The sequence below is a fragment of the Pholis gunnellus genome (genome assembly GCF_910591455.1).
Source record: "Pholis gunnellus genome assembly, chromosome: 13".
NCBI classification, from domain to species: domain Eukaryota; kingdom Metazoa; phylum Chordata; class Actinopteri; order Perciformes; family Pholidae; genus Pholis; species Pholis gunnellus.
This window is the reverse complement of record NC_136540.1, coordinates 17,502,833-17,516,653: the sequence shown is the minus strand read 5'-3', so window position 1 is coordinate 17,516,653 and position 13,821 is coordinate 17,502,833. Positions and strand designations below refer to the sequence as shown.

Below are 13,821 nucleotides of genomic sequence, written 5' to 3'. Positions count from 1 at the left end.
TGCAGAGAGAGAGAGAGAGAGAGAGAGAGAAAGAGAGAGAGCGAGAGAGAGATTTTATGCTTTCTGTTTTCATCTAGCGAACAAATGTACTTTGACATCTCTGGGGAAAACTGTTACTGGTTGCCTTCACAAAGTGCGATGGAAAATGGCTCTACTTTTTCCCTTCTTTTTTTTTTTGAAAGAGATGGGTCAGGGAATATGACAAAGCTTCAGGGCATTTAGCGTAGTAGGTGGAGTGAAGGGGGAGGAAATAGGATTACAGAATATAACAGGGAGGAGAGATGAGCCTCTTTTTTTTTTCTTGGTGAAGTGGTTGGATAGTTAATATTTTAGTACAAGCATTTGAAGAGAAACATCATAATTAACCAATATCCGCAGGAAGAAGTACATGATGTTTACGTCTTTTAAATGAATAAGAGTACATGTTTACATGTCAATTTCTTACCATCATAGTTTTTAAACTATTTGTGCTGTTTGTCTTTTGGCCATCTGATGGACATACTATGGTCAGTGTGTCCACACCAATGATGCATCCAGTAGTGTTGACCTCGAAACAGAAAGGCCCCAGAGTTTACATCAGGAGTTCTGTATGTCTCTTAACGCTGTGATGTCACAGATGAGTACAGTCACGACTGTCTCCCCTCAGGCTTCGAGGGAGTATTTCCTGACCCTAATACCTCAGTAGAGATTACGCGATACTACATACAGTAGTTTTGTGTGCAGCAGAGGTTACAAATAAAGGACTACATTGTGATCGTGTTTTTCTAATTTTAAGGTTTATTAACAAAGCTTTGACCAAATGGTCCAGTTGAGATCATTAATACGATATTTTATGATCTATTTACTCAAATTAAATCAGCTGGTTTGGCTGCCTGCGCACAGAGTTCCATCAAAGGTGCCGCGGTTGGTTCCCATATTTCTTTCTTCAGTGAACTTGAGAACAAACTTGCTAACTTGTGATTGACTGGGGCCGCTGGAGAACACTAATACTACTCCGTCGACTTGTTAGCGTGTGCATAAATTGCCCAGCACACAGCTGCCACATGTTTTTTTCAAAGCAATTAGCAATGTTATAAACCCAGGTGGTGTTTAGCACATGTATGCCAATCCACTTTTATTTGCAAGCTGCACCACAATAGCTACTTAGAGTTCAGGTGGATTCATGCGCTGAAATGTGTGCAGTAGGTTTAGTTAGGGCTGTTAATGTGTATTCATAGGATGTTTGCCTCTAGGTTTTTAGCAAACGGTGCTTAACGCTAGAGACGCGTCACTTGAGTGAATGATTTATTTGGAGTAGTGTTGGTGCAGACGCAGACTCAACGGTCCCTGCGGTCTGAAGTTGGATCGGATCCTGGCAGTGCGCCCGGCAGGAGGGCGTATAAGTCTGCCCAAGCATGCAAACAACCCTGTGTTAAACCACCTGTTTAAGCCATATTTGCTTTGGGTCAGTGGGACGTGGTTGGACTTTGCACGGGGTGCTTGGACCCCGTTATAATTTCATGCAAGGCAGCGCGTGGCGATACACTGAAATGTGCTGATACAAAGTACAATTAAATATTTATTAAACGAAGTGGACGTCACGCTTGGTGAATTCTCACCTATAGAAGAAAATGATGATTTTCCTTTGTTTCGTCAGAGCAAACTGCTGCGGGATCAAATCATGCTTAATGAAGTTTTACCCAACAGCGCAAGAGTTTCCACTGGCTAATTTGTACATCAAACTAAATGCTGGTCAAATACTTTTCATGAATATTTCTGTCAAACAAAATGTTTTTGCTCAGATGTGCTCATTCCTCTCTTATTTCATACACTCGCATGTACAATGAGCTCCATTCTCTAAGTAATTGAAGCCAGACACACGATGTGTGGGTCTACACTGTTATTTCGGTGATGAACACTATAGTTAGAGAGGGTAAAGTGCAGACTGACAGCTTTGATTGGACTGTATTTTTAGCCGTATCTAATAAAAAAAGAAGTACAGTCGTATGGCCTTTTCATGCACTTAGATTCTTTATTGAGGGTTATATTGTCAATTTTTATACATTGTCAAAAATATTTATGGGATCTGAACTGTGCAAGTCTGCAACCCATAAACGTCACCATTACACATGCTGTCTACAGTGAACGTCAAGATCTTTCCATTCTTTTGGCATTTCAAAGCGTTATATTTTGAGAGGATTCAGAAGAAACGCTGAGTTGTAGATCTGATCTGGTCAAACAGACAATACACACAATATGTTAAAAAAAACCCTGTGCAGTACATCCATCAACTGGGCATAGAAGCGCATCACCCCATCTTCTGTGAGTCACAGTGACCCATAAGAGTCTGTACCTTATCCTAAGAAATTAAGAAAATCGAGACTCCTACGTAACGCTTGCTTCAGCTCATGGCCGTCACATTGTGCAAGATACAACTCTGCAACGTTTTAAAGAAGAGAGTAAATGTGAAAACAAGTGCTCTAAACATATGTGCAAGACAAAGAACAAACAACTAACTTCTAGCTGCTTTTGATCAGGATTATAAAAAAACGGTTCATTTCTCGTCATTAGCGTCTTCTGTTTTGTTCTCGATTTGTGCAGTGAGTCAGAGACAAAGACGAAGACAAACAGTGACAGAGAGAGGAGGGGTCTACACGGATGGAAACAGGGGGGGGGGATAAAGAATGCACATAAACATAATGTTTAAATCCTATTTGAGCAAAAGAAGGTTCTGCACCTCCTGATTGTGTTGATACATGCAAAATGTACATACTGAAGTACAGCTGTTTTCTGTGTTGTTTATGATCCTTATGCTAATGTCATTTCCACTGTGATACCATGAAACATTATCTGAATATACTGATTCAGCACTGCCTCATAAACCAATCACTGGAATGTTTCTGCTGTTTCTGTTCTCTGCGTCAGCACTTCATATTTTGTGGCCTGATCATTCTCGCTGAAGCAATGTAAGGCTGACACGTTTCAAAGAGGTGGGAGGGGGGGGGTGTTACAGATAACATTAGGACTAAAAAATGCATGAAAGGACAAATAATTTGTAATGATAAAACACTGAGAATCCGCGTCAGAAGAATCTATTCACTCACAAAGTCCACTGCCTGGGGTAACAGCTTCTCAAGTGCTGGGGTACCGAGAAAAGAACACATGGAAGAAAGAAAAACAAGCAACTGTGAACAGACTCCAGCCCTCTCTGCAGTTCTTCGTCTAGCTTCTTCAGTGTTACTGTCTGTGTTGACCAAGCAGGTGTTGTTGTCGTGTTATCTCTATTAACAGATAGTGAAGGCAGGATCTGTAGGCAATGGGACAAGATTTCTGTATCGGAAGCGTTCTAGTGTCTGTGCGTAGTCCGTTTGTAGTCCGACTATTATCGACCAATTGCTTTTGAGCAGAATTTGGTAGCATGCAGTTAAACAGTCTGCGTGGTGGGCAGAAGAGGGGGAATGCATTGATGGAAAGGCCATCACGCAACCTATTGGCTATTGTCTGACAACGATTTAGCTATCGAAACATTAAGAACTTGACAAAGGAACCCCCATTCATACTGGTTGTTGTCCCCAGAGGGTAAATCAACGTCAAATAGGGTTCCGAGATTGGTTGCAGTGTGATGCTAATATTCAAAAGTTTATTTGGATTTAACCTAATCTGAAAAGAGCTGAAAACAACAACAAAAATGAACTTCAGGTTAGTCTTAAAAGGAGAACTTAAGGGTCAGGGAATGCCCATTTATCACGGCAATTCTTCAAAATGTGTTTCAAGCACACAGATGGGAAGCATGTAACTGAATATGTTGCACATACGCTTATCCATGTGATCATACACGACATAGTCACACAGCGTGTCTGAAGGCACCTACTCGTGGTTACAGTGTGGGCTCATGGGCACTGTGAATGGATAATCCTTGTAAACCTTAAGTTGTGTGAATGCTGAAGTGGGCTCTAAGTGTTATCTGCACATGTAAGGGAGATGATGTGCATAGCTGTTTACATGTCGACAGCATGTACTGTAATCATGTAAATGAGACACAGTCTGCTCTTCCCGCTCCTTGCTAGCCCAGAAATTAGGATGGATGAGTGCATTTTCCCGGTGTTGTTTAATCAGCGTATGCTGAGAGTAGCTGGTCTTTACTTTCTGTTTCATGTACACGCTCTGAACAGAAACAACTGATTTTAATGTTTCATCAATGTAGTTCAAAATGTCTGATGTGGGACTTTTAACAAGGAATATTAAAATCCGGTGAATGGGTGAAATCCATTCTTCGCAGTTGCAAACATTTTTCCACTGTGGAAAGTCTGACGTGTGAATTTAACATCATCATCATTACTACTCTATCAATTTACTGTGCGTGGTGCACACACATTCAAAGTACACCAGTTGCATAATTATCCTTCCTGTTCTTGACCGTTTTTGCTTTGTTTCCTCAGGTCCTCCAGTCATCGTAGGAATGAGCATCAACATAGCGAGCATCGACTCCATCTCAGAAGTGAACATGGTAGGTTACAATCTTCTTTGTGTTGTGATCCCTCATTGGCTTCCCACCTAGAACTCCTGCCAGTTGTGATTGTTGGACAACATTTTGGCCTTGAATACTGATATCTAGCTCATATTGTAATCCTTACACTACTCTGCCAGACAGCACATATTGTTACGCTCTGACACAGACTTTGGAGCAGTCGCGAATGCAGGCTGAGTTGTGAAGAAGGCAATATGGCCGGTGTCTGAGTGACGTCATTCAGTCTCACGGCGCCCTCTTTATTTCACTCAGCTTGACTCCTCCCACATGGTGCGGCAGATTTCCTTTTGAAAATGTTCTGTAGTATTCTTTATTCTTTTGTTTGTTGGTCTCGCTTTTGCTTTTGAACGGATCGAATGATTTTCAACCTGTTCAAATCCACAGCATGCTTTTTTCTTTGATTTGTTCATGATCTACTTGAGATGTCTTCTGGTGCATCTTTCAATCATGACATCATAGTAGGAACGTAAGAACCCTTCTTATTAATGATGAATCAAATGAATGCTAATGTTCATGAGGGTTATATATATAACCCTCATGAACATTAGCATTCATTTGATTCATATATATATATATATATATATATATATATATATATACACACACAAATATATATATATAGAAACAAAAACAAACAAAAGGACAATGTTTGTCATCGGTTTGCTATTTTTGTAGACAGTCAAGTGTCAAAAAAGATTTGTGCTCTGTGTTTTTGTCAAACTCATTTCTATTTCTGCATTTGAAAGAACACATTTTTAATGACAGATATGATCGAGAGCGTTGATGAAGTTGTTTATCAGTAGCGGGGCTGAGTGCTGATTAAGACCTGGTTGTTCTTTCACTTAATCATGAGTGATTCTTTTCAATACAAAACACATTGTTAATTACAAAACAGGGTGGAAGGGTTTGTATTAATAAGTAATCCCCACTGATAAGAATCCTCCCAAATCACATGTATCACACTTCTTTTTTTATATCACTAAACATCTTTAATACTACAGGTGAAATATTTGCTTGGATAATTGTTGAAATGAGTCCAAAAAAGAGAATAGGGGGGTCAGTAGGACACAGCCATGCAGTTTGAACTTGGAAAGTGGTATTAAAGTGTTGTTTTTTGCCTGTGATAACATCTATATTCATGTCTTACTCCCATTTTGATAAACCAAACTCACTCAAATCAGGCACTTATAGGCACGATAGCTTTTTTTGCTAATTTCTTTCCGTAGCTCATGACCTTGTGTACAATTGAGTTGTTTTTTTTACTTCACATAAGTGTTTCCTTCTCCCCAGGACTACACCATCACAATGTATTTCCAGCAGAGCTGGCGGGATAAGCGTTTGGCCTATAGTGAGATGAAGCTAAACCTGACTCTGGACAACCGTGTAGCAGACCAGCTTTGGCTCCCTGACACCTACTTCCTTAATGACAAGAAGTCCTTTCTTCACGGTGTGACGGTAAAGAACCGTATGATCCGACTGCACCCAGATGGCACTGTGTTATACGGGCTGAGGTAAGAACGCTGAACACTCTGCTTTTCACTGGTGGTTTACATCAGAATTTCTCGTTTTAATTTGTGGCGTATCAACAACATATAGTGTTGGTTGTTTTCCATCCTGTTCCATGTGTCATCAACATGTTGAGCCTGAACTACTGGAACGATTTGCAATTCTCAAAGAGGATTTACATAAAGAAAATAAACAGCTGTCCAGCTTTAGTCGTAGATAAAAATAAATTAAAAATTCATATCATTATTTTTAACTCACCCAAATGACAGTATTGTTCCACAAAAGTCAGAACTGTTAAGAAAACTGATAACACATGATCAGTGTTAATTAAAGTATGACTGAGAGTTTGAAGTAAAACAATGTCCGTTAATGCAATACTGAACTCACACATTCTTCCTCTTACAAATGAAATGTTGAGTTCTAAGACAATAAAAGCCGCTTCAATACACTAAGGGGGTTTTTGCGGCGATAGATTTACTGGTCTGGAGTTGGAGTGGTCAGATTTCAAAGGGGAGATGTCACACGTCTTATCGTTGGGGTAGAACACAGCTGCAGTTAAATCTGATCTGCACTTGGCTCATTTATTGGCGCAGAAGCGTACCAAAAACGTTCTGTCGGGCCGAGCGCAACGAAAGAGCAACTGAGCAAACACCATTCCTTTATTTTCAGTGCCCTGTGTTGTATCCCTGCAGCATCGCAGCTAGATATTCACTTCACCAACTTTATGACTCCTCTGCACCGTCTTTGCTCTCGCAGTCCGAAGTTAAAGAGAGCAGGTGAACTGCCCACTCTAGATTGCCCGTAGATGATTCTAATGTGAGTGTGACTGCATGTGTCTGCCTGTTCCCAGCGATGGACTAAAGAGACCTAGTCCAGGGCGCTTCTCTGCCTTTTGCACAGTGCATGCTGGGAATTACCCAGAAAAGGAAGGTGGTACGGTATAGAGAAGGGATGGATGGAGTTATAGTGTCTTTTTAAAATGTTACTTTCAGAAAGATTTCATATTTGTGCTGGGATAGGCTTTACCCCTCCATGACCCTAAACAGCATTATCACCTTCAGAAAATGGGTCGATGGCATCACCAGTATTTAGAAATCTAGAGCAAGAGCAAACGGATGGAAAGGACGAGTGGTACTTGCCAACAGTAAACTGCTGAAGACCCAGACAAACTCCTCATAACTTTTGACTGCTGCCTCACATGTGGAGCCAGAAAAACAAGATCACGGCTGCTAGTGTTCTGGTCTCGATTATGACACATCTATTTTTGGCAAGAAAAAACGACTTTAAAGTTTTATTTATAAAGTTGATAGTCCACAAAGTTCTAAGTGTGACTCAGGACAAACACAAACAATATTTTGGAAGGAGAGGGGTATATTAAATCCAAGACTCTTTGTCCCAGAAAGGCTAAAAAAAGGTTCAAAATACTCACTACCTCAATGTCCCAAATCACTGTGACAAACTAGACAATTCAGTCAACAGTAAATGTGCACAGAGGGACCCATCTTGATTCCCCAGGGGACGGCTAAAAGTACGACAGCGTCCTGAGGTTTGTTCAAGCTCAGAATGGATTGCTGCTTTTCTTAACACAAGTCATTAAAATGAAGTAGTTTGATGGAGGCAAGGAAGCTGGGAACGTGTTTTGTTCCATGAATAAAAGAAAATGGCAGTGACAAGGTGTAGATCATACGGAGTAATGAATTATTAATGCAATAATCAGTATTCAGAAACTCTGAATTACTGAATTGGCGCTGACACAAAAGGAGATTTGATGGCAAAAGTTTTTTTTTTCTTTCTTTCTTTTTCCTTTTATGACTCTTCACAAGGTATCAGCTTTGTGGAAATGCAGTCTCACTGCTGCTTTAACTAAAGGCTGCGCTGCAAATGTCTGCCTTTTGGATGACTCTCTAAGGTTTGCTTTTCACCCTCTGTGACAGTCGCACATGGGCCTGGCAAATGTACAAGTGCAATCTTGGAGCAGCATGGTGAGAACGGTCTGGATGGAGATTTTAATTTTTAGAGGAATACGTGACCAGGTAACCGTTGGTGCGTGTTTTAAGGCCAATCAAATCACCTTCTGTCTTCCCCCTTCTGCTGCTGTTTAATGGCTACATCCTACAAGGAGTTTTAAATAACGTTATACTGTAAGTAAGAATAACCCATTTGTGTAAATTCTAATTTGGTATTAATCAATTCATTAAATGTACCATTGATTGTTTTAAATGAACAACTTCACATGTGTGCACCTCCACCAAACAAAGCAAGTGGAAACGGGATCAATTTCAAGCCATTTGGTGCCAACATCACACTGTGCCACCTGATCACGTTCCCAGCTGCTCCACGTACCTCCGCACATCCGGGTTCCTTTGGAGCCACAAAAGTACCACGCAGACACAAGCATAGTAAAATGGACTTGTGCCTGAAGAAAATAGCATTACACCTGCCTTTGCACCTCTACTGGCTCTGTGCCTGCATGAAACAGAGAGCGAAGGCTGTTGCCAGGGACACTAGCATCTTCCAACATCTTGACTTCAAGCATACTGCACGGTTTTACTGTTACCATCACCCACTGCAGTAATGGCAGATGGCATCAGGCCCTTGGTTTTGTCCTCCAGACCATTTTTTTTCAGCAGTGTACAATAATTAGAAGCAGTGCATAATCTACATGCCATGGTGATTTCAGGACCTTTGCAAGCCTGTAAGCATGCAATTAAACCGCTTTGTGAAAATGTTTGACTTTGCCCAAGGGTTGTGTGGACATATTTTTCCCCCCCGGAAACAATAGATGTAACTTTAACAATAGATGTTGCGTTCTCAGTTCAATTCATTTGAATGCTGCGCCTCTCGAGTTTGACCACTCGAGGTTTTCTTAAATGTGTTTTCTTGTAAAGACCGCCTGTTTGAACACCTGCGCACAGTAGAATGCAAACTGTGGACAGTCACATTACACACACTGCTGCACCTACTGCTGCACTCTCACCTATCCACTCACTGTGCAATGTGCTGATACTGGTCTTTGCCTTTTTTATTTTTTATTTTTATTTTTTAAACCATTATTTACCTTGAATCCTAATGCTTAAAATTGTTTTAACCCAAGCTGTGCTGATTTGTGTTGAACGCCCTCTACTAGTTTCGCATTCATTTGAAGTACAAGCTCTACGACATCCACTGATCTCGTGTTGAGCGTTCTCCGTACCTGCAATCTTTATTCTGTGGATAAACCAAGCACATTACAAAACATCAAGTTTTTTAATGTGCGTTCTTTTTCACCAGGTTTGTTTTATATTCCTACAAACAAAAACGTACATGTATGCAATCGGATTATTGAAAAAAAGTTGCTATAGTCAGATATACATTTTTAAAAAGAAATTTAATTAAAGTGAGAATCAAACAATGGAGGAATGATGGTGCACTGGAAGCCCAAAATTCAAATCAACTCACGCCCCTAGAACGAATGTTGCTTTTGCAAACCTTGCTTAAATTGACATTTTTGAGACATACCGTAGTTGGTGCTTTATTTTTAAGTGAAGAGGAGGGAGGGGGCCGGACCTGAAGACTGCTGAGTGGTGCAGCAGAGCGTTTGGGTGTTGCAAACAGACAAAGTCATTCGCAACGTCAATAAAAGAAGTCGGTGTCAGTAGAAAGTGTCCGGCCCTCTGTGCATGACAGAGCAGCTTTTTTCGAACTTGCCAGTGAGTCGAGGGGCTGAATCATCCATAAAGAACTGACAACCCAGGTTTTGTTGTGCACGTGGTCCTGAGAGCATCGAGGGCTTTTTTTGAGGGAAACGTTTGCCAGATGGTGATTTCTCTCTTCCAATCTTGTGTACCTCTGTTTATTAAACCATGGTGTAGTACTATGATCTTCTTTGGTAAGCAAGCTGCCTCACAGAGAGAGATGCAGGAGTAGACTGTGTAGGTGTCGAAGCTATTGCTCATATATCTGAAAGCCTCCCTGTCTGTAGTGCTGAGCCTCTTGGATCCACCTCCAGGTTGCTTTTAGTTGTCACGTAATGCGGGCACGACACATGGTTTGAAAAGCCAAGAGTGGCCTGTAGAAATGAGTGGAACTCACCTTTTAGTTGTGGATCAAAAGTTTGTACTACCTCAGACACTACGCCCTACTAGCAAATCTCCTTTTGTGTGTGTTTTTGCATTGTAATCACATTAAAGAATTTATATTTACATCAATGATTCTCAAACTCTTTTGCCCACGATGTACAGGCGTCTCACACCTCTTGGTAATAATGACAGAACAATACAAAACAACTAACATTGCATATCATGTTGCAAAATCTGCAAAGTGAACAGACCGCTGAGTGTCGGACTGCAGTGGCTGCTCAGGTCTGAGGTTGCTGCTTGACCGTCTCTGGTGGGACTGGAAGTTGCTGACCTACATCTGCTGACATTTCCAAATCCCAGGCCCTCGCAGTGAGCCGTCCCAACTTGTGCCTACTCAATGAGGATTCTCTCCTGGCTTGTTAACTGTCACATATAAAGTCAATTGTATTCGTCCTGAGCTTTTACCCCCTCTCTGCTAGGGTGTAAAGGGGGGGGGGGGGGGGGGGGGCTGCTGCTGCCAGGGATTCACTGCTTCATTGTGCGACCAGAGGGTATTGTCTTTAAAGAACAGTAACTGGGTCTTGACAGGATATGTCTTCCTGTTTATGATCCTCCATATTTCACTTACAAGATGCATTTTTGGCATATTTTCTTTTGGTGATGTAATTGTATTACCACTACTTCAACTTTTGTACTTGATAAATTGAATAAAAAGGCTGTGCTTAAAACGTATCCGGAAGGTTCACTCTAATTGGACTTAAAGGCCCTTAAATGTAATTTCACAATCAGCGTCTTACTCTGAATAACAGGATCATACATGAATACGTTGAGATGTGTTGCTGAAGCTAGAACAGCTTTGGTTGTCTCAGATTAGAGAACTCTGTACGTCTTCATTCCTCTGGGTGTAGTAGCTAGTAACTTGGATGTTTATTTGTTTAACACCGACATCCACCGCTTTGCAGAGAAACACTGTGGAAAACTTTTTGCCTAGTGACCTTTCCTATTAATGTAATTAGGCATGATGCTATCTCCTCACAGCGTGTGTCAGTAGGGGCCCTGCTGTACACTCAGAGCAGAGGAGCACTGTGAGGCAGCAGGGCGGTGCAGCACAGCACAACAGAATGCAGTTTGAGCAGCTTACTGCTTGTGCAGCAGAATGCAGCTCAGTGTCATTGTGAATATATACCTGTCACACATTTTGTTTATGCATTATTTTCTTTACCCTTCAGGTGCCTCCTGCTATCACGGACCCAGAGGCTCCACATGCTTGTGTGCTTATTTGGCCCAATCAGCTTTAGCAGAACATATTTTGTTTCCCAATTACTCGTCGACAGCACCTCTGTTCACCCCACCATGACCAATTTACAAACTCCGTGTTCAAGCGATATATTTCCAACGCAAACAGCTTATTATCTACTGTATTACTAATTCTAAGGTACAGTAGATGGTGGTGCACATTTGCTTACTGCTCTCGCTGTAAAACCACCGCCTGTAGCAGCATTGGTGGCTTTCACCGAAACATGATTGATAATCTATCCAAAATGTGAAACATGCTTTAAAGGGTGAAACTTCACATTGCTCTCATCATGCTCGGTGTCAGGAGCCACCAGCCCGTTCACAGGGGAACGAGCTGGTGGCTCCTGACACCGAGATGATGAGCTGAAAATTAATTTTTCTATTTCCTTTACACAGGAGGGCAGTAAGCGAATGAAAGCTAGTATGATGAACACATAGCAGCTGGTATGAACAGCAGAAATGTAATTGCTAAAATGTGCTGCTCCGGTAAATATTTCAGTTAAATGCCAAAGACCCCTACATGTGTAATTTGTAGCCAAAGCTGGGGTTTTTCCTGGGCTACTGGGTTTATTGATATTAATAAACTGCTATGCATACATATTTTCTAAAGCTACCTGACAGAAATGCACATCTTGGAACTAGCAATAAATAACATGCATTGACAAAATTGCAGATGCTGAGCAGTTAGTGATCCATATAAAATGATATATTTCTCCAGACTACTCACAGAAACATAAAAAAATAATCATATTTATGAGTCTATTTATGAGAAACTGTGGGAAACACCCCCAAAACACAAACTATCCCTTTTAAAATAAGAGAGCAATGGGTTGCCGCATATGCACCATGACCCTGAACCATGAATGTGCTGCACAGTTACATACAGTCAAACCCACTAAGATGCATGCCATAGTGGCCAAATGTCTTCTCAATAATATAGGTTTAAAAGCTAGCCGTGAATTATTGAACGGCTTTCACGTTTTTCCGCAAACAGCCACAAAATAATTTCTATGAAAGTGCAACTTGAGTAAGTGGCGGACACACTGGCGGTTCATCATATTGTGAAACTTGTTACACCCCGTGTTAACCTTTTTCTGGGAAAACATGTTGTGCATCCATGTCATTATCTCTGTACTGTTTCTGTTTTTCTTAGAATAACCACCACTGCTGCGTGCATGATGGACTTGAGGAGGTACCCTCTCGATGAACAGAACTGCACCCTGGAAATTGAAAGCTGTGAGTATGATTTGACTTTGTCTCTCACAACAAACACTGAACTCACAGTTACCTTCAAATGCAATACACATGACTGCCAGAAAGATGTTTGAACTTGGTAATCTTAAAATCATTGAGTTGCCTCTAAAATATGACACGCAATTAATTGAGTTTTTTGTGGTAAATACATTTTTACGTAATAATTTAGAGGTGTCGTTGGTGAAATATTTGGCATCTATGCCAACGTGTGCCATTTGTCAGATGAGTGACCTCTGCAGTTGATGACCGCCTTGAGAAATAGAGATGAAATCACAGTGCTTGCTGATGTGCATTGATTAGTATTCCCTCAGTGTGACAGATGGACAGGCCCACCAGTGAGTGGTGAAGGCAAACTGCTAACATTAATATTAGGGACCTTACTTCATCCTCTATATGGCTCTTAACATCTAAATTATATTAGTTCCATGCAATATGTGAAGAAACACCCGCCATATCCACAATATTCATTTCAATGAATAATTTGCACATGTGACACACGTGTAAGTAACAAGGAAATAATAATGAGTTATTGGTTAAGTGTCATTTAGCACCTGATTAATCAGGAGTGATTCATTAAGGAAGTGGTCAGTATGTAGATATCCAGATATTTGGTTCAGTAAGATAGTATCCAGTAGTGTTTTCTCAATGATAGTAACTTCAATTCAATTAAATCATTATCTACTATTGTCCTTAAAGGATTATTTTTGGGGAATAAGCTTTTTTGCTTTCTTGCAGGAGGTTACATTAGAACAAGACAATAAATAGTCTGGATTAAACTAACAAGATATGATGTGTTAATTATTGAATTGTGGAGGTTCTGGTAGGTGGATATTGTCACCTTTTGGACAATCAGGCTAGCTGTTTCCGGCCGTTTCCACTCTTCTTGCTAAGCTAAGCCAAGCTAACCACCTCCTGGCTTTATCTTCATATTTTCCATACAGTTATTGGGGACATGCTGGTTAGCCCCTCTGTTCCTACGAGAGAGTTATGATCCATCTCTTTTCACCAATTGAGTAGTACTCCTCATGGCTAATAAACTGGTATTTATGTGTGAAATTGGTGGAGTTACCTTTGAAGATCATAATAATGACAGCTTGACACTTGAAAGAAATGCCGACTTTACACGATATCACACAATATCATTTAATTGACATCTCATGTCTGTTTTTTTTCAAATGCTTTAATTTAGATAAATCAATA

The 13,821-nt window shown here is 40.7% G+C and overlaps 1 protein-coding gene across 1 annotated transcript in view; it reads left to right on the top strand.

Annotated features, from left to right (window-relative positions):
- gabrb4 (gamma-aminobutyric acid type A receptor subunit beta4) overlaps positions 1-13,821 on the top strand; it is a gene marked incomplete at both ends in the record, with an annotated part of 45,682 nt that overhangs the window by 24,690 nt on the left and 7,171 nt on the right. The window contains 3 exons of the mRNA XM_079172282.1: positions 4,419-4,486; positions 5,798-6,018; positions 12,521-12,603. Of these exons, the coding sequence (XP_079028408.1) occupies positions 4,419-4,486; positions 5,798-6,018; positions 12,521-12,603 (372 nt within the window). The remainder of the gene's footprint in view (positions 1-4,418; positions 4,487-5,797; positions 6,019-12,520; positions 12,604-13,821) is intronic.